Source organism: Hemicordylus capensis, chromosome 4 (assembly GCF_027244095.1).
Source record: "Hemicordylus capensis ecotype Gifberg chromosome 4, rHemCap1.1.pri, whole genome shotgun sequence".
Classification (NCBI taxonomy): Eukaryota; Metazoa; Chordata; class Lepidosauria; order Squamata; family Cordylidae; genus Hemicordylus; species Hemicordylus capensis.
In genome coordinates, this window is record NC_069660.1 from 321,792,237 (window position 1) to 321,809,508 (window position 17,272).

The 17,272-nt window shown below is 61.2% G+C and overlaps 1 protein-coding gene across 11 annotated transcripts in view; it reads left to right on the plus strand.

The window, feature by feature from the left end:
* The window catches only part of PLEC (plectin), a 128,025-nt gene that overhangs the window by 39,291 nt on the left and 71,462 nt on the right, over window positions 1-17,272 (plus strand). For 2 of the 11 annotated variants that reach the window (XM_053245064.1, XM_053245067.1), the window contains exon 1: window positions 1,572-1,722. The exons of 7 other annotated variants lie outside the window; for them this stretch is intronic. In XM_053245064.1, coding sequence (XP_053101039.1) covers window positions 1,632-1,722 — 91 coding nt within the window. In that variant the 5' untranslated portion in view covers window positions 1,572-1,631. Of the gene's footprint in view, window positions 1-1,571; window positions 1,723-8,640; window positions 8,715-17,272 lie in introns of those variants that run through there. 2 more of the 11 variants (XM_053245071.1, XM_053245070.1) reach the window with 2 other exon arrangements.

The window sequence follows — 17,272 nt, forward strand, 5'->3', positions numbered from 1 at the left end:
GGCAGGCCACAGGCCTGGGCAGAGCAGGGGGGAGAGGAGGAGGAGGAGGAGGCCCACTCCAGGGACCTTGTGCAGCCCTGGGAGGCTCCATAGGGAGCAGGGGGGCACAGTCTCTGGACTTCTGTGGATGGGGAAGATGCTGCTCTCTGCGTTGCCCTGGGGAGGTTGGGGGTCAGCCACTGCCCCGCCTCTGTTGGTACTCCCAGTTCCCTCCCTGGCAGCATCTCCAAGATGGGGGGGCCTGAGAGAGAGTCCTGCCTGCAACCTGGGAGAAGCCGCTGCCAGTCTGTGAAGACAATACTGAGCTCGACAGACCAATGGCCTGACTCAGTATACAGCAGCTTCCTACCTAAGAGAGACTGCTTTGGAAACATTTGTTGAAAAGTGGTATATAAATGAGTTGTAGTAGTAAGTGGTCGGCTGCCACCCCCTGGGGCTGCTTGTCTGCACCAACCACCCCCGCCCCTGCAGTGATGGCCTCGGCTGTTCCGTGGCTGGGCCGAGCGGGGTCCCAGGGGTGGCGCAGGCCCAAAACTGCTGCCCCCGCTGCTCTCCTCTCCACCTGGCCTTGTGCCAGTCCTGGGGCTGAGAGGCCCAGAACTCGCCCTGGCACCTGCCCCCTGCCCGGCCCCTAGGCTGGCCAGGGCTGAGCAACCCACCCCAGCGCCAAGCTCAGTCTGAGGACCTACAAAGAGGAGGAGGAGGAGGGAGGGGGGAACCGCCTGAGCATGGGCAGCAGAGTGACTCCCATCCCCCCCCCCGCACTTGCAGGGGGTCAGGAAGACATGGGTCCTTCTCAGTGTGTCCCCCCTGCCCCCCCCCCGCCCAGCCCCTCTTCCTCAGCAGCTGTGTTATGCCAGGATGCAGCGGCTGGCTCAGGTTGGGGGGCCCCCCCCGGGGGTTCCTAGTGCCCCTGCACAGTTTCCACGGGGGAAGCCCCCCACCCCACCCTGCCCCAGAGAAGGGGGGCGGGCTTGAGGAGGGGGAGCCAGGGCTGGCTGATTCTGGCTGGGCAGCCCCGCTTCAGAGCTGCAGCGAGTCCCGGCTGTGGGGGAAGGCAGGCCTCTGTCTGCCGGCTGCCTGGTTCCGTGCTGGGCAGGCTGGGCAGGCTAGTAGCCCGGGAAGGGCCTCGGGGAGCAGGGCCGTCGCGGGGCGCCTCGGGCACTGCCGCTGCCGGCCTGAGCCCCCCCCCCCTCTTGGGAGCGCCGCTCCTGGGCGGGGGGGGGGGGCTGTGCTGCTGCCTGCAGCGGGGCTCCGAGGGGCCCAACTGTGACGGGAGCCCTTCCAGGCAGAGGCGGGCAGCCCCGTCTTTCAGTGGGACTGTTGCAGGAGACTGTGCCGGTGGATCGGGCCCCTCGGGCAGCGCGGCCGAGCGAGAGAGGGAAGGGGGGGCGCTGTGGCAGGCCCGTCTCCCGGGGGGGGGAATGAGGTCCGGCTCCCTCCGCCTCCTCCCTCCCTCCGCCCAGGCCAGGGCAGGGAGCGGTGGGCGGCGGCGGCGGCGGCGGCGCCTTTAAGGGGTAGGGCCAGGCGGCAGCTGGGGCTGGAATGGCATTCCAGGGCTGGGCTGCCTCCGCTCCGCGCCCCGCCGCCGCCGCTGCCGCCGCCCCCGGCTGGCCCCGACTGGAGCCCTCATGGCCACCTTCAACCTGAGCCTGCTGCCCCCCAACCCCGAGGAGAAGGACTTCGTCCAGGCCTACGAGGACGTGCGCGAGAGGTACAAAGGTAGGAAGGCGCCCGCCGCCCCTCGTGCCCCTGTCCGTCCCGGCGGGGAGCGCGCCTGCCGCTCGGCTTTGCCTTAATAGGGCAAGCGCATGCCTGGCCGCCCCGCGGCCCCCGAGGCAGGAGGCAGCGCCCCTCTCCCTCCGGCTGCTGCCCGCGGGGCGGCCGGGGAGAGGGGCGCTGGGTCGCGCCGTCGCTGCTGAGCCGCGGGGCCGGGCCGGGCTGGGCTGGAGGGCGGCCTGGCGGGCACTGGCAGCACGTGTGGAGGTGTGTGTTGCTGCCGGGCGGGAGGGAGGGAGGGAGGGAGGAAGCCGCTGCCCGCCCGAGCCTCTCCCTGCAGGTGGCTGAGCTGCGCGCGGGGCTCGGCAGCAAGACCGGCGCGTCCTTCCTGGAGCGGTGGCGGCGGGGCCCACGGGCTGGGCTGGGCTGGGCTGGGCTGGGCCGGGCCGGGCCTGGCGTCCGCCCGTCGGGCTCGCTGGCGGCGGCAAAGGGCAGGGAGAGACCGCGCGGGGCTTGTGGCGGCGGCGGCCTCTGGAGGCCCCTCGAGGGGGGAGCCTGCTTCCACGCGCTTTGCTAGCAGGCGGCTCGTGCCCCCCCCCCCGCGGCTGTGTGGGGAGCGGGAGGGGGCGTGGCAGGGAGAGCGGGGTGCCAGGCTGTGTGAGGAGGGGAGGGCGGCCCCCTTGGGGGGATTGTTCGGCCCGTCGCCCGCTGACTACCGTCTGACGGGGGTGGGCAAGGCAGGGTCGCTGGGGGAGCGAGGGGGGCCCGTGCCTGCTGGCGTGAAAGGGTCTCCTGCTCCTCCTCAGGTTTGCCTCCCTGGGAATTTGAGGAAGCCTCTACTCTGAAGGAGGCCAGGAGATGCATGTGGGGCTTGGAAGACAGGGTGTCTTCTGACCGGAAGCCTCCCCCGCCGTTTGTAGGGAATGGTCCTCTGCACGCGCTTAGAGAGTCTCTTGTCTTTCCTTACCTGTTACCTTTGAGGCCTGCTTTTTTAGCCAATCCCTGGTGTTGCTTTGGGGTGGCTGGAGCAGAGAAGGGTGACCCTGTGCAGAGAGCCAGCTGGGCCGGGGGGGGGGGGAAGGCCTGCCTGGAGCTAGTGAAGAGCCCTTGCCCCCCCCCCCCCGGCTGGCCTTGATGCCAGCCTCTGGCTTGGCTTGGCACTGCCTGCCTGGCTGTGGGGCCAGCCGGAGGGATCTCCTCCTCTGCCTCCTCCCTAATCTGCTCCTCACCTGCCCTTAGAAGGACTGCAGGAGCCTGGCCTTCTCCCCCCCAGGGAGGGAGGGGGGGCTTGTGCCCAGTCCAGGGCTTGCAGTTGTCACAGGCCTCCTTTGGGGCGTGGCACACTTGGTGGTCCCTGTGGGCAGCCAGGTGCTATAGGAAGGGGGGGGGTGTGCGCGCGTGCATATGGGAGAGGTCACTGTTTGCTGCCTGGAATGGGCCCCATAGCTGGGGTCTGTTGGGTGGGGGGTAGGTGACTGAAATAGGTCTGCATTCAGCTCCTGGTGAGTGAGAGGCCCAGATGCTCTGGCTGAACCGCACCTCCCCAGGACTCTTCTGGCAGTGCTGCCCCTGCTCAGCCCCTCCCATGGGGAACTTCCTGGGCGATGGTGCCTTCCTGTCATAAGAACAGGCCCAAAGGAAGCCCATCTCGTCCAGAATCCTGTTTCGCACAGTGGCCCACCAGATGCCTCTGGGAAGCCCCCAGGTACGGGCACCAGGGCTCTAACTTGTCCATAAATGATCTAGAAGTTGGGCTAAGCAGCGAAGTCTGCAGATGATACCAAACTCTTTTGGGTAGTGAAATCCAAAACAGATTGTGAGGCGCTCCAAAAGGATCTCTCCAATCTGAAAGAGTGGGAGACAAAGTGGCAAATGCGGTTCAGTGTTGGCAAGTGTAAGGTGGTGCACAGTGGGACGGAAAACCCCAGCTCCACAACCCCAACTTCACCACGTATATACGCTGATGAAGTCTGAGTGGAGCTGTCAAGTCTGGCTGCTTGACCAGGAGAGGGATCTTGGGATCTCGCGGTGGACAGCGCCTTGGAAGTGTGGACTCCGTGCACGGCAGCTGTGAAAAAGGCCAGTTCCATAAAACTGCTACTATGATCCTGCCTTTATCCCAGTCTGTGGTGTGGTCACCTCTGGAGTGCTGCCTGCAGTTCTGGTCACCGTATCTTCAGGAGGACATTGCAGGTCTGGAGAAGGTGCGGACTGCAGAAGAGGGCAGCCCGGATGGTCAGGGGCCTGCAGCACCTTCCTGATGAGGCAAGGCTACAACACGGGGGGGGGGGGGGGGCGCGGTTCTCTCTTCCGGAGCCCCCTCTGGAGAGGCCCAGCTTGCTCCTGGTGTGCTGCCAAGGTGTGCTTTTTCCAGAAAAAAATGGGGGGGAATTCCCATGCAAATTTCCCCCTCATTTGCATTATTCCCCCCCCCTCAAAGTTACTATACCAATCTTATTGATGCTCAAAGTAGATTGTGATCTGATTAGGGATGTTGTTTGACTTATTTACACAGTTAAAAAACATACACTCAACCCACAAAACTCCACCATACTAATATCCCCTCACTGCATCTTTGGAGTTTTTCAAGTAGCCAAGTAGAAATCTTAGAAATGGAAGAAAGTATGGGAAAAACTTCCGGAAAATGTTCCCCCCCACGTCTTTCTGCCAGGGCTTGGATTCTAAAGAGAGGGCAGCTCTCGGGGCCTGGATGTGGACACCCAGAGACCCACTTCCTGCATATGCCTAGAGGAACCCTTCTTACTCTCGAACCCCGTCGGTGTTTTGTGTGGGGGTGGGGAGTCCGTGGGGGGAGCCTGGGGGCAAGGTCTGCATGGGATCTCCTGGGGTCTGGGAAGGTTCCTGGGGAGCCTGGGAGGGAGGCAGTGCCCCCCCCCGAATACAGGACAAGGCAAGGCCCAGAGCAGGCGGGGGGGCGCATTCCAGGCCTTCTAGCCTGTGCCTCTCATCCCCCCAGCAGCTGGGCGTGGAGGGGTGGGGCTGACAAGTGCCCCCCCCCACTTTGTATGAGACCTGTCCGCGGGTGGGAGTGTCTGTGAGGGCAGCAGCAGACCCATTGCTTCAGTTGCGGGGGGGGGGTTGGAAGCACGTGGGAGGGAGGGGGTGCAGGGCCTTCCTTGGCCCAACCCTGCCCCCGTCCACTGTTCTCCCAGCCAGGCTTCCCTCCCTCCAGTATGGGGACCTGAATTAAATGGCAGGCAAAGGAAGCGGCAAGCGGAGAGAGAAATCGGCCCCCTTAGCCCCCCCCCCCGTCACTAACCTGCTGCTTTTCCACTTGAAACTGCTCCCCCCGCCAGCATGCTTGACAGGTGTTCAGAAGGAACCCCTGTTTGGAGAAGGCCCATAGCCCAGTGGGGCAGAAGGTCCCAGCTTCAGTCCTCAGCAGCATCTCCATGTGGGGCTCACGTGGGGACCCCCTGTGAACAAGACCCTCGCCGGAAACTAGGGGGAGCTGCTGCCAGTCAGCGCAGCCAGTACTAAGCTAGAGGGACCGAGGATCTACTCAGTAGGCAGCAACTTGGGTGGCCACTGGCGTGAGAGGCTGTGTCTGGGGGAGGAATTAGGGGGCTGGGTGGGTGAGGGAGCCCCTTCTTGTGCCCCTACCCAGGCCTGCAGCGGCTGCTGGGTGGGTGAGAGACCACACTCTCCAGCTGGGGCCCGTTCCCAGGGAGGGCTGGCGGGGGCTGCTGTGTGTCTCTGCGTGCCCCCCCATTGCTTTCCCCACAAGCGCCTGACAGTCTGCTGCTGGATGGGGCAGAGGGGGAGGGGGAGGGGAGGTTGCCAAAGCAGGGGGGGGCACGCAGCACAGCACACGCTTCACGCTGCACCTGCAGGCTGTGCTTTCCCAAGTCCAGCCTGGAGCCCTCCTGGCTGGTGAGGGGAGAGGAGTGGGGGGGGGGAGGCGCGTGAAAGTGTGGCAGCAGCAGCAGCGCTCTTGAGGCCTGCTGAGAGGGCCTGATGCGGGGGGGGGGGAGGGGAGGGGGCAGTGCCCTGCATCTCCGCCGCCACCACATCCTTGCACTGGGGCAATGGGTGGAGCCAGAGCGGAGGCTGTGGGGCTCCTCCCCACCCCAAGGCCAGGCCCCCCAAGGAGGCCCATCTCCTCCAGCATATCCTGTTCCACACAGTGGCCCACCAGATGCCTCTGGGGAGCAGCCCACAGGCAGGAGTGGAAAGGGGCCAGCCTGCTCCCCTGCCACTGGGACTCCGAGGCCTCCTGCTGCCTTGGAGGCTGGAGGTGGCCTGTAGCCAGCTAGTAGCCCTTGACAGGCCTCCCCTCCGGGAAGTTGTCCAACCCCCCCTTGCGGTCTTCCAGGCTCTTGGCTGTCTCCACCTCTTGTGGCCGGCACCAGGCCGATCTGCCTGCAGTGGCCAGAGGATGGGCAGGGTGGCTCTGGGCTCCTGCCACCCGAAGGACCCCAGTGGCCCAGGAAGGGAGCCGGGTGGGGGCACTCTGCCCTGCCCCCACCCCCGCACCAGGGGCCTGGGCCTTCTGCACTCAGTCCTCCTCCTCGGGGCGCTTTGCTTGCCCCTCTCGGCCCGCCTTTGGGAAGTCTCCCGCCTGCAGCAAGGAAGGGGCTCCTCGGGGTGCTGCTGGGGGCGGCCTCTTGAGCTCTGCCGGGGGGCCAGGCCCGGCCTGGCTGCCGCTGCCCTGCCCTCCCCACCTCCTGCAGGGTCAGGCGGGCAGAGCGGTGCCCTTGCAGGGCAGGCTTTCCGGAAGGCCTCCTTGGGTCTCACCCTTCTCGCTCCCTTGGGTTTTGGGGGAACACTCCCAGGGCCTCCCAGCTTTCCATTCTGGCTTGTCTGCCGCTCTCTGCTGGGGCTAGTTGAGGAGGACCCCCCCCCCAGAAGTTAGAGCAGCTGCGGAAGCAGCTTTCTGCCCAGGCTCAGCTCCTTGCTCCGTATTCTGTGCTGGCAGCAGCACCCCAAGGGCTCTGGCCGGCCTCTCTCCTCGCCCTCCCTCCTTGAGAAATATGCGGCCACCAGGGGTGGGCTGCCGTGGGGGGGGGGTGGCCCTCTGTGTGCCAAGCAGGGGCAGAACCACTGAGTGGCTACTGCCCCTCCATCTGGAGGAGTCCCGGCTGAGCGAGATGGACCAAGGGCCTGTGGAAGGCCGCATCCTGCCCCCTCGGTTGATCTGGAGGCCAGCCCCCTCTGCCCCCTCTGCTTCTGACATCTTGCCGGTGAAGTCTCCCAGGAGCCAGCCTTTTTGAGTGGGTGGGGTGCGGTCTGTTGGGTTGCGCGTGCGCGCGCACATGCGCGCGCGAGAGAGAAGTGGAAGGGTTTCTTCCAGGGCCTTGCAGAGGAGAGAGCCTTGTGGCGGGGGGGGGGGGCCTGGGGAAGAGTGGGGGTTCCCAGCCGGCCAGCCTCCCAGCGGGGCTGTTGCTCTTCTCTGAGAGAGGCCCCCCCCTCCAGGAAGCTCTTTCCCAGCAGCCCACTCCTGGCGGGCACTTTTGTTGCCCTTTCCAGGACTTCGGAAGTATCAAAGCAACAGAATAAAGGCGGGCTCCGTGCAGGGGGGGCGGGGTGGGGGTGCCCCCTCTCCCCCTCCCCATCCAGGATCCCCACTGCCTGCCTGCAGGCTGCCACTTGTCAGGCAGGGCAGCTGTGCAGCTCTTGAGGAGGGAGAGGAGCCACCTGGGCTGCCTCCTCGGGCGGCTCCCAGGAGCTGAGCCACTTGGACTCGCGCGCCGCCTTCTCTGGGCCTCTGCCTGAGGACCCTCGGCTGAGGAGGCAGCGGCGGGTGGCGTCTCTGGGGCGGCATCTGCACACAGGCACACGGGCCGGAGGCAGGGCAGAAGTCTCTGCAATTCTGCCTGGGGTGCCGCCACTCTGGGGCGAGGGGTCATCCCATGAAACGGGGGGGGGCGGCAGAGGAAGGCCTTCTCCACGCAGCACATGGCGGGATTCTCTGCCGTGGGGTGGGGTGATGGCCAGCAGATTGGGGGGCTTTCAAAAGGGCCCGGAAACGCCTCTCACTCCCCTCAGGGATCCCCCCCCGTTATGCTTCCTCCTTGGTGGTAGGCAGGAGTGGCCCAAAGCAGGCGCCCTTGTGTGCCAGCTCAGACCTGTGGCATAACCCCTCTTAACCGAGAGGGGGCCCCCGCCCTGGGGTGGCTGTGTGGGGGCTTCCCACCCGCGGCTGCAGCCAGGGCCCTTCTGCCCATCAGCAGGCCCAGGCGGCAGAGGGCAGGAGGAGTGGTGAGGGAAGGCCAGGGGGAGGCACAGGCAGGCCCCTCCGGCTTGCTCCCCACAATCCTGCCTTTGGTTCCCCCCCCCCGCTATGAACCCCCTTCTCATCTTGCGGTGTCAGTCAAGCTGCAGCTCCTGGGCCGGGCCTGCCTCTTCCGCAGAGCTGCCTCCGCCGCCGCCGCCGCCACGGGAAGCGGGGCTGGCGCAGGGGTGAGGTCTGTCCAGTGCGCCCCCCCCCCCCCGCCAGCCCTGCATGCAGCAGCCCGGGGGCCGAGGTCCACAGCAAGCGCCCCGTTGTGCCCCTTGGCGGGAGCGGGCAGCAGGGCCGGCGTTCAGCCCTCGGGGCAGGCTCCTGGCCCGCCCTTGCTGCGGCTCGGTCCCCACCGGGAGGGGAGGGGGCGGGGGCGGCTTCGGCAAGGCTCTGGCCGGCTAGGGGAGGAGGAGCAGTGGCGGGGCGGGCGTTGCCCTTGGCGGTGAGCACTAGGCGGAGGGAGCGGAGACGGAGGCTGCTCTCGGCGGCTGCGGCGGATCTGGGGCGCACGTGCCAGGGGGCGGGGGCGGGGGTGTTCCGCAGTGCCCCGCGCAGGACCGAGCCGCTTCCAGGCCCACGGAGAAAAGACCGGCCGGGCCGCGCGCTCATTGGCTGCGGCAGTGCCAGGGGGCGGGGCTCAGCCCATCCATCCCACACCCCCGGCACCGCAGGTCCATCCCGGGCTGGACCAACGCGGCTGCCGCCATGGACTCGGCGCGCTCCATCCAGCTGGAGATCAGCTCGCTCAAAGGTACCCGCCGCCGGGGAGGGCAAGCAAGCCAGGGCGGGAGAAGGGGCGCCAAGGGCTGGCCGCTCCCCGCCAGGTGGTGCGGGTCAGGCAGGGCCATCAGGCCCCCCCCCGCCCGCGTCGTCCCAGCTGCCTGCGCGGGGCTGGGTCCTGCCTCGAGTCGGCGAGGAGGGGGTCTGCAGCCCCCCCCCCGGGCGTCCTGCTGCCATTTCACTGCCCCGTCGGCTTGAGTGACGTGTGTGTGTTGGGGGGGAGGGACAGCAGCCACCTTTGACTTGGGGCGTTTGGGGTCTGAGGCTGCCGGGGCGGGGGAGGGGTCTTATGGTTCCTCGGGGGCTCCCAGGGGCATAGGAAGGGGGGGGATTGCGGCTGTTGCTCAGTGGGAGCGCGTCCGCTGCTTTGCCTGTAGGAAGTCCCAGGCTCAACCCCCGCCTTCCCCCCCCCCCGCATCTCCAGGGAGGGCTGGGAAAGGCCTCCTCCGGAGCTCTGGAGAGCAGTAGCTGCTGCCAGTCAGTCAGCCACCCTGCGCCCCCACTGGTCTGAGCCCTCCCTTGGGACTGGGGTGCTGAGCCCCTCCCCCTCTGGTTGGTGGCCTGATTGTGCGCCAGTAGTCGGGATGGCGCTTTGCAGAAGAACCGGAAGACAAGTCCTTGCCCCAAAGACCTTGCAGTCCAAAACCTTGGTATGGGGGAGGGGGCAGGCGGCTGCCCCCACCCAAGGCCCCAGGAGGGGAGGTGGCTCTGGGGAGGGAGCTGAAGGTTGCCAGAGGCGTCAGCATCTTGAGGGGGGGGACCCATTCCAAGCCAAGGGGCAGTAGGGCAGAAAGTGCGGCGGGGAGAGTGAAGGGGGAAGCATGGATGGAGGCAGATTTGGGGCAGGAGCGGGGGGAGAGATGGGGGTCCAGCAACGAGGGCTACATCCCCTCTGCACTTCCTAGCTGGGCTGGGAGAAGGTGTCCTGGCGTCCGTGGAGCTGGGTGCAGGGCTCCCTCGACCAGGGATTTCCCGGTCTTGGTGACTACAGCTCCCATCACCCCCAGTTGCAATGGCCTTTGGCTGGGGATTGTGGGAGTTGTAGTCCACAACATCTGGGAATCCCTCTTACAGGCAGCACTGGTTGGGTCCCAGGTGTGGGCGCTGCTTCTGTGGATGTCACCCCATCTTTGTGTGTGGTGCTTTGCAGAGACCTGGAAGGTGGATTTGTGGTGCGGGGGGGGGCGGGGGCGGCTCACAATTTGAGTATGACAGAAAGGAGGTGGGGGGAGAAGAAGGGGTAGAGGAGAACAGGGGTTGTTTGATCTACACTTTTAGGCTGTTTTAACAGAGAGATCTGTGGAGCCTCCTTACTGGAAGGCAGTCTATCCTTGCACATGGGCGCTGTGCAGCATTGGTGCTGCTTTCTTTGAGGAGCTGCCACCCCCAATGGCCGCTTGGGCTGCTGGGCCAGCCCTGCTTGGTGCCTGGCGTTTGGGGAGTTGCCCCAGTGGTAGCAGCTGTGCCCCACCCTGGTAGGGCAGGAGGAGGGGCCCCTCAGCCCTGGGGCAGCCAGGCTGGCTCTTCATCCACAGTTGGGGGCGCCAGGAGGGGCTCAGCTGCGGGTTGGGAGTCAGCAGGAGACGTAGCGGCACGCTAGTCCATAGTGAAGCCCAGCAGGGATTCGGGGTGGGGGCGGTCGCTGGCCAAAGGTGCCCCTGAGCACTGGGCAGGCGTGTGTGTGTGTCCCCCCCCCTGCTGTGTCCAGGTCAGTGAGGCTGGATGGCTGCACGGAGGAGGGCTGGCTGGAGCCTCTTGGGAGTGGGGGGCGGGGGGGCATCTGGGGCAGCCTTGGCTCTGGAGGTGGGTCATGCAGGAGTCTGTCCCTGGGAGGAGGGGGCCGTTTGGAGGCGTCTTTTGGCAAGGTTGTGGGGTCTGGGGCTGCCCCTTGGCTGTCGGGCGCCGGGGAGACACTTCTGTGCCAGCCAGCTTGATTTACCGTGAGAACCAGCGCTCTGCTGCCCCCCCCCCCGCACATGGCCCGCTGAGTAGCCCGGCCCCTGCCCCCTCCAGGCCCGGCTCCCCTGCAAACAGCCAGCCTTTGTTCCTGGCTCAGTGTGCAAATCCCTTTGGAGGGGCGGGCGGTGTTTGTGTGGGAGCAGTGGGCCAAAGCCTCTGGCCTGCCTCCTCCTCCATGGACTGCGTGCTCAGCTGCAGGGCCAGACCTCGGGGCACCCCGTGGGGGGGGGGCTCTAGGTAGGCACAGAAGCCTCCCGCTGGCTGTGCCCCCCCCAGTCTTGCTCCGAGGGGGGCACCTTCCCAGGGAGCCCAGATGCCAAGCTTTTTTGTTAGAAGGCAGCTGGGGGGGGGCGTTGGGGGGAGACTGGCTGTAACCCTTTCCCTGCCGGTCGTTGCCCTGCTGCAGATCACCCCTGGGGCTGTTTCTGCCCCCTCCCACAAGATTTCGGTGGGATATTTGGGGGGAGCCCCTTTGGAGCAGGGTGGAGGAGGGCAGAGAAAGGATCAGGCGCAACCCCCCCCCCTCAGAATTGTAGCTGCTTTTCTGAACTCAAAGTGTCCTGAGTGTGTGTGTGGGGGGGGGTGCACTCTGCTCTGAGAAGGGGAGCTGCCTGCAGCAGACCCAGAGAGCCTCAGCCCCTACCTGCCTGCCCCCCTCTGGGGACTGGAAAGGTGTTTTGCCTCTCAGAACAGCTGAGGGGGAGGGAGCAAATTCCCCAGGAGTTTTCCCAGACAGCAGCTTCACCGCAAGTTCAAAGTTGCTTCCCAAACCCGACACAAAAAGTGGATTTTTTACCCCGATATAAATCAGGCTGCTCTCATCACGCGCAGCGAAAAACCCACATTGTGTGTGGAAGGCTCCTCTCTACCGGATATGTACACACACACACACACACACACCCTCCACCCTGGAGGAGATGCGGACTACGGGTGTAAAAAACTCCCAGGTGGCCCGTGAGGGATTTCGCGGCCTGCCAAGAGGGCAGTGCGGGGCCCACATCTTGGCAGTGTGTTGGGGGGCAGAAGGGTTCCCAGCCGGGCCCAAAGCCAGGGGGTGCCACCCCTTGCCTTGCTTCTGCCTCCCGTCTGCGGGCGACGAAAGCCGCTCAGAAGAAGCTCTGTGGCGTGAGCGAGGCCCTGGCAGGCGGGAGGAGTGGTGCAGAGGCCGGGATCTGGGCGCCTGCCTGCCTGCCAGCACTGGAGTCGAGCTGGGCTCCAGCCGTCCAGCCTCCTCGCTGACGCTGCACTCCTCCTCCTCCTCCTCCGTGGCTGATGCGTCCGGGATGTGCAGGCCAGACAGACTCCTCTGGGGAGGGCGGGGGCTGCCCAGTCTCCCACAGGCTGCCCGGAGGGGCATCAGAACAGCCCTGCTGGGTCAGGCCCAAGGAGGTCCCTCCAGCCCGGCATCCTCCTCGCAGTGTCGCAGTGACCCCCCAGAGGCAGCCAGGAGACGGAGGGGGGACCCCGCCCCCCTCCCCGGGCACTGCTGCTCTGCCTCTGAGCCGGGAGCCCTCCAGACCAGTAGCCATGGCTAGGCCTGGCCTCCAGGGAGTGGTCTAAGCCCCTTTCAGAGCTAACCCAGGCTGGTGGCCGTCATCAGCACATCCCGTGGCAGCAGAGGATTCCTTGGGATTAATTATACGCGGTGTGGAAAAGGGCTTCCTTTTGTTGGCCCTATATTCTCTGGTAATAGTTTCATGGCTTGGTGCCCAACCCTGGTTCTAGTGTTGTAGAAAAGGAAGGACATGTTATCTCTCTCCACTTTCTCCACCCCATGCATGATTTTATAGACCTCTGTCATGTGTCCCCTTATGGTCTCCTTTTCTAAGCTGAAACGCCACAGGGGTGGTACCCTTGCCTCGTAAGGAAGGTGCTCCAGGCCCCGATCATCTTGGGTGCCCTCTTCTGCTCCTTTTCTGGTTCTGTCAAGCCCTTTTTGAGATCTGGTGACCCCAACTGAACACAGTATTCTAAATGTGTTGGCTCTGTGGATTTGTGTTGTATTATTAGCCGTTTTATTGTCGGCCCCCTTCCTAATGACCCCCAATATGGCATTTGCCATTTTGCTGCTCACTCACCCAGTTTGGAGAGATCCTTCTGGAGGTCATCACGTTCTGTTTTGGATTTTACTACCCAAACATCTGCAATTTGGCCACTTTCGGAACACAGGAAGCTGCCTTCTACCGAGTCAGACCCTTGGTCCATCTAGCTCAGTATTGTCTACACAGACTGGCAGCGGCTTCTCCCAGGCTGTGTGGGCCCAACCTCTACCCTCAGGGCACTCTGTTGTTGAGCAGGTTGGGGGGAGTAGGCGGGGGAGTGTGGTGGAATGGCTGTGGTCCATGAGAAGAGCATCTCACTTGCCAGGGTCCCTGTGAGAGAATGGACTTCTGCTGAGTGTGTGTACCTGAGGTTGGGGACCCGGGATAGACGGGGGATTCTGTGGGTGTGCTGCCCGCCCTGCTGCCTCACAGACTCTCTAAGTGAGCTGACAGAGCTGGTGGCTTTTGTTGGTCTTGGAGTCGCCCAGGCTTTTGGTGCTGGGTGATTTCAGCGTCCACTTGGGGTCTGGCTTTTCTGGTACTGCTCAGGAGTTCATAGCGGCCATGACAACCATGGGCCTATCCCAATTAGTTCGAGGACCTACGCATGTTGATGGTCACACGCTGGATTCAGTTTTTTGCTTGGATCAGGCAGCTGTTCTGTGGGTGGGGTCTCCTGTCGTTTCCCCCTTATCATGAACAGACCACTTCTTGGTTAAGGTTGGTTTCACAGTCACGTCTCACCCCTACAGGGGTGGTGGACCTATTAGAATGGTCCGCCCGAGAAGGCTATTGGATCCAGTAGAATTCCAAAGGGCTTTGGAGGGTTTGGGAGTTGGGTCTTTGGTTCTGCCGGTGATTCTGTCGTTGCCCTGACAGATGCCTGGAACAGAGAACTTGCCAGGGCAGTAGACACGCTCGCTCCTCAGCGTCCTCTCCATGCTGCTTCAAAATTAGCTCCATGGTATACAGAAAAGCCACAGGAGCTGAAGTGGCAAGGCAGACGACTGGAGCACAAGTGGAGGAAGACTCGACTTGAATCCAATGCCCATTTGAAAGCCTCTGCTGTGGCAATACGTGCAGCAAGGAACCAGTTTAATTCTGCAAGTATTGCACCTGCAAGTTCTCGTCCAGCAGAGCTGTTCCAGATTGTTAGGGGTTTAACTCCAGCCCCTTCGGTTTCAAATCTGTTTCTGGAAACAATGGCTCACTGTGACGCATTCAGCGAGTTCTTTGCAGATAAAATCTTGCGCATTCGGACTGATCTGGACTCCAGTATTTCTGCAGGGCCAATCAGGGAGGTGTCCAGCAATCCCTCTTGCAATATTAGATTGGATCAGGATCAGTTTGTGACTCCTGAGGATGTGGCCAAGCTTCTAGGAGTGCTACGGCCCACCTCCTGTTCTTCGGATCCTTGCCCAACATGGCTGATTGCAAATTGCAGGGAGGTTGTTGGAGCTGACCTAGTTGATCTCATTAATACCTCACTGAGGGAGGGCAGGATGCCACCTTGTCTGAAGGAGGCAGTGGTTAGACCCCTTCTCAAGAAGCCCACCCTGGATCCCCTGATGATGGATAATTATAGGCCAGGCTCCAACCTCCCATGGTTGGGGAAGATGATCGAGAGGGTTGTGGCTGACCAGCTGCAAGAGGTCTTGGAGGAAACTGGTTATCTAGACCCATTTCAAACTGGCTTTAGGGTGGGCTATGGGGTGGAGACTGCCTTGGTCAGCCTGATTGATGACCTTCATCAGGGAATGGACAGAGGGAGTGTGACTCTGCTGGTTCTTTTGGATCTCTCAGCAGCTTTCAATACCATCGACTATGGTATCCTGGAACATCTGAGGGATCTGGGTATAGGAGTCACTGCTTTGCAGTGGTTCCACTCCTATCTCTCGGGTAGATTTCAGATAGTGGTGCTTGATGACAGTTGCTCTTCAAAGTGGGAGCTATTATATGGAGTCCCTCAGGACTCCATTCTGTCACCGATGCTTTTTAACAGCTACATGAAACTGCTGGGTGAGGTCATCAGGGGATTTGATGCTGTGACAATATGCTGTGACACCCACATCTATTTCTCCTTGTCATCAATATCAGGAAATGGCATTAGCCCCTTAAATGCCTGCCCTACAGGCAGTAATGGGCTGGATGAAGGATAATAAACTGAAGCTGAATCCAAGAAAGACGGAGGTGCTCATTGTAGGGCATCATAATCTGCAAGATGGGATAGAACTTCCTGTTCTGGATGAGGTTACACTCCCCCAGAAAGAACAGGTCCATAGCTTGGGAGTGCTCTTGGACCCGGGTCTTGCCCTGGTGCCTCAGGTTGAGGTTGTGGCAGGAGCACTTTTTACCAGCTGTGATTGATTTGACAACTCTGCCCATTCCTTGAGGAGAATGACCTGAAAACAATGGTACAGCAATTGGTAACCTCCAGGTTGGACTACTACAATGCGCTGTATGTAGGGCTGCCTTTGTACATAGTTTGGAAACTTCAGTTAGTTCAAGATTGGCAGCCAGATAGGTCTCTGGGGTATAATGTGGAGACCGCATTATGCCTATTCTTAAACAGTTGCACTGGCAGCCGATATGTTTCTGTGCAAGGTACAAAGTGCTGGTTATTACCTTTTAAATCCCTGAATGACTTAGGTTATCTGAGAGAGTGCCTCTCTCTACAAGATCTCCACCACTCACTGAGATCATCAGGAGGGGGCCATCTTCAGGTGCCACCAATTCATCTGGGGGCGACCTGGGATCGGGCCTTTGGGGTTGTTACCCCTGGGTTGTGGGACGTGTTCCCCATGGATACTGGAGGATTTTCTTCCTTGGAGGCCTTCAGGAGAGCCTTAAAGACTCATCTTTTTAGCCTGGCTTTTAATGGTATCTAGTTTTAATTTTAATAATAATCTGGTTTAAATGTTTTCTGATTTTAATTGTTTTACAAAACCCTTATGGGCTTAGCACTTGTATATCTCTGGGATCGCCTCTCTCGGCCGGTTGTATCCCGTCCTGTGAGGTCTTCTCAGTTGGCCCTCCTTAGTGTCCCGGGCCCTGGTGTAGTGCGTGGCGCCTGGGCACATAGGAGGGCTTTCTCTGTGGCTGCCCCTCTTCTTTGGAACACTCTTCCCCCCCAGATTGATTCGACCCCCTCCCTGGCTGCTTTTAAGGCCCTTCTTAAGACACACCTGTTTCACCAGGCGTTTGCCCTTTATTTTATTTTATTTTATTATTTTTGAAAATTGTTATTGGTATTGTTGTTGTCCACCACCTAGAGTCTTTGGAGGAGGTGGTATGAGAAAATTTAAATAAATAAATAAATAAATAAATACATACATACAATATGTGTTTGGTTTTAGTGTAAACTGCCCCAAGCCAGTTTAGGAAGGGCAAAATAGAAATAGAGTAAATAAATAAAATCTGCTTCTGCAGCAAGCCTGGCTTTCGCCCTTGCTCAGCTTCGGGTCTGGCTCTTCCTTTCCAGTACTGGAGGTTCAATTCCAGACTGGTCCTTCAGCTGCATTGAGGGTGATTTAGATCTCAAGAGAGTTTTCAGCTTAACTTCCCCAGTGATCTCTGAGCTCTTAAGTTAGCAACTCTTCTTTCCTGGCTCTCCAAGACTCCAATCCTAACTTGAAAGCCTCCTTTTATTCTCTTTCCCCCTCTCCGGATCTTTCTAAACAAACCAATCGGGACAACTCAAGTTCCCTCCATTGTTTTAAAACATACCCCATCAAATCAAACCCTCTCTTCCCTACAGAGTAACCAGTAAAGCTTTTTCCCCTCCCAAATCAACTGTAGAACAGGATCTGTGAACATTTATCTATTTATTTATTATATTTTTATACCGCCCCGTTGAAAAGGCTCTGGGCAGTGCACAAGGACAAGACAAAACCTGTGACTCGATCATTTAAAAACAGTCAATACAAAACAAAATAAACAGATTAAAACCATTAAACTATTGAAAACAATTTTGACCCCGCCCAGCTTTTTAACACCGAACATTGGGAGCAAACAGATACATTTGCCGTATAGAAATCGGTAACACAACAGGAGGAGGTTCCGGCCTCAGGCCTCCACCCTGTTACACTCGCTACTCTCCTCTCCTCTGGCACAAAGCCTGATTGCAGGAAGAAGTTAGATATTTTTTGCTAGAAGATCAGCACGTTCCTATCTGAGTTCTTTAAGAGCCCTTGGGCGGGTGCCATCTGGTCCCGGGAATTAATCTCTGTTAAACTACCGTTTTTGAAGCTGGTTTAGAACATCCGGGGCAGCTTAAGGCATCGGCGTAGGAGGCACTTGCCTAAGGCGGCAAATTTGAGCAGCGGGATCGGGAGGGTGGGGTGGGGTGGGGTGGCGGGGGCTGCCGCGAGGGGAAAGTTCCCCTTTTGCCTTCTAAAAAGCACCGCTGCGTGGTGGGATGGGGGCAGCGAGGGTGGCAGGCCAGCTCCCCTCCTCCCATATGACTGCACGGGCCTCTCTGGAGCAGATTTTGGGCCTTCCTTCGCACACGCATGCAGAGGAAGGCCCC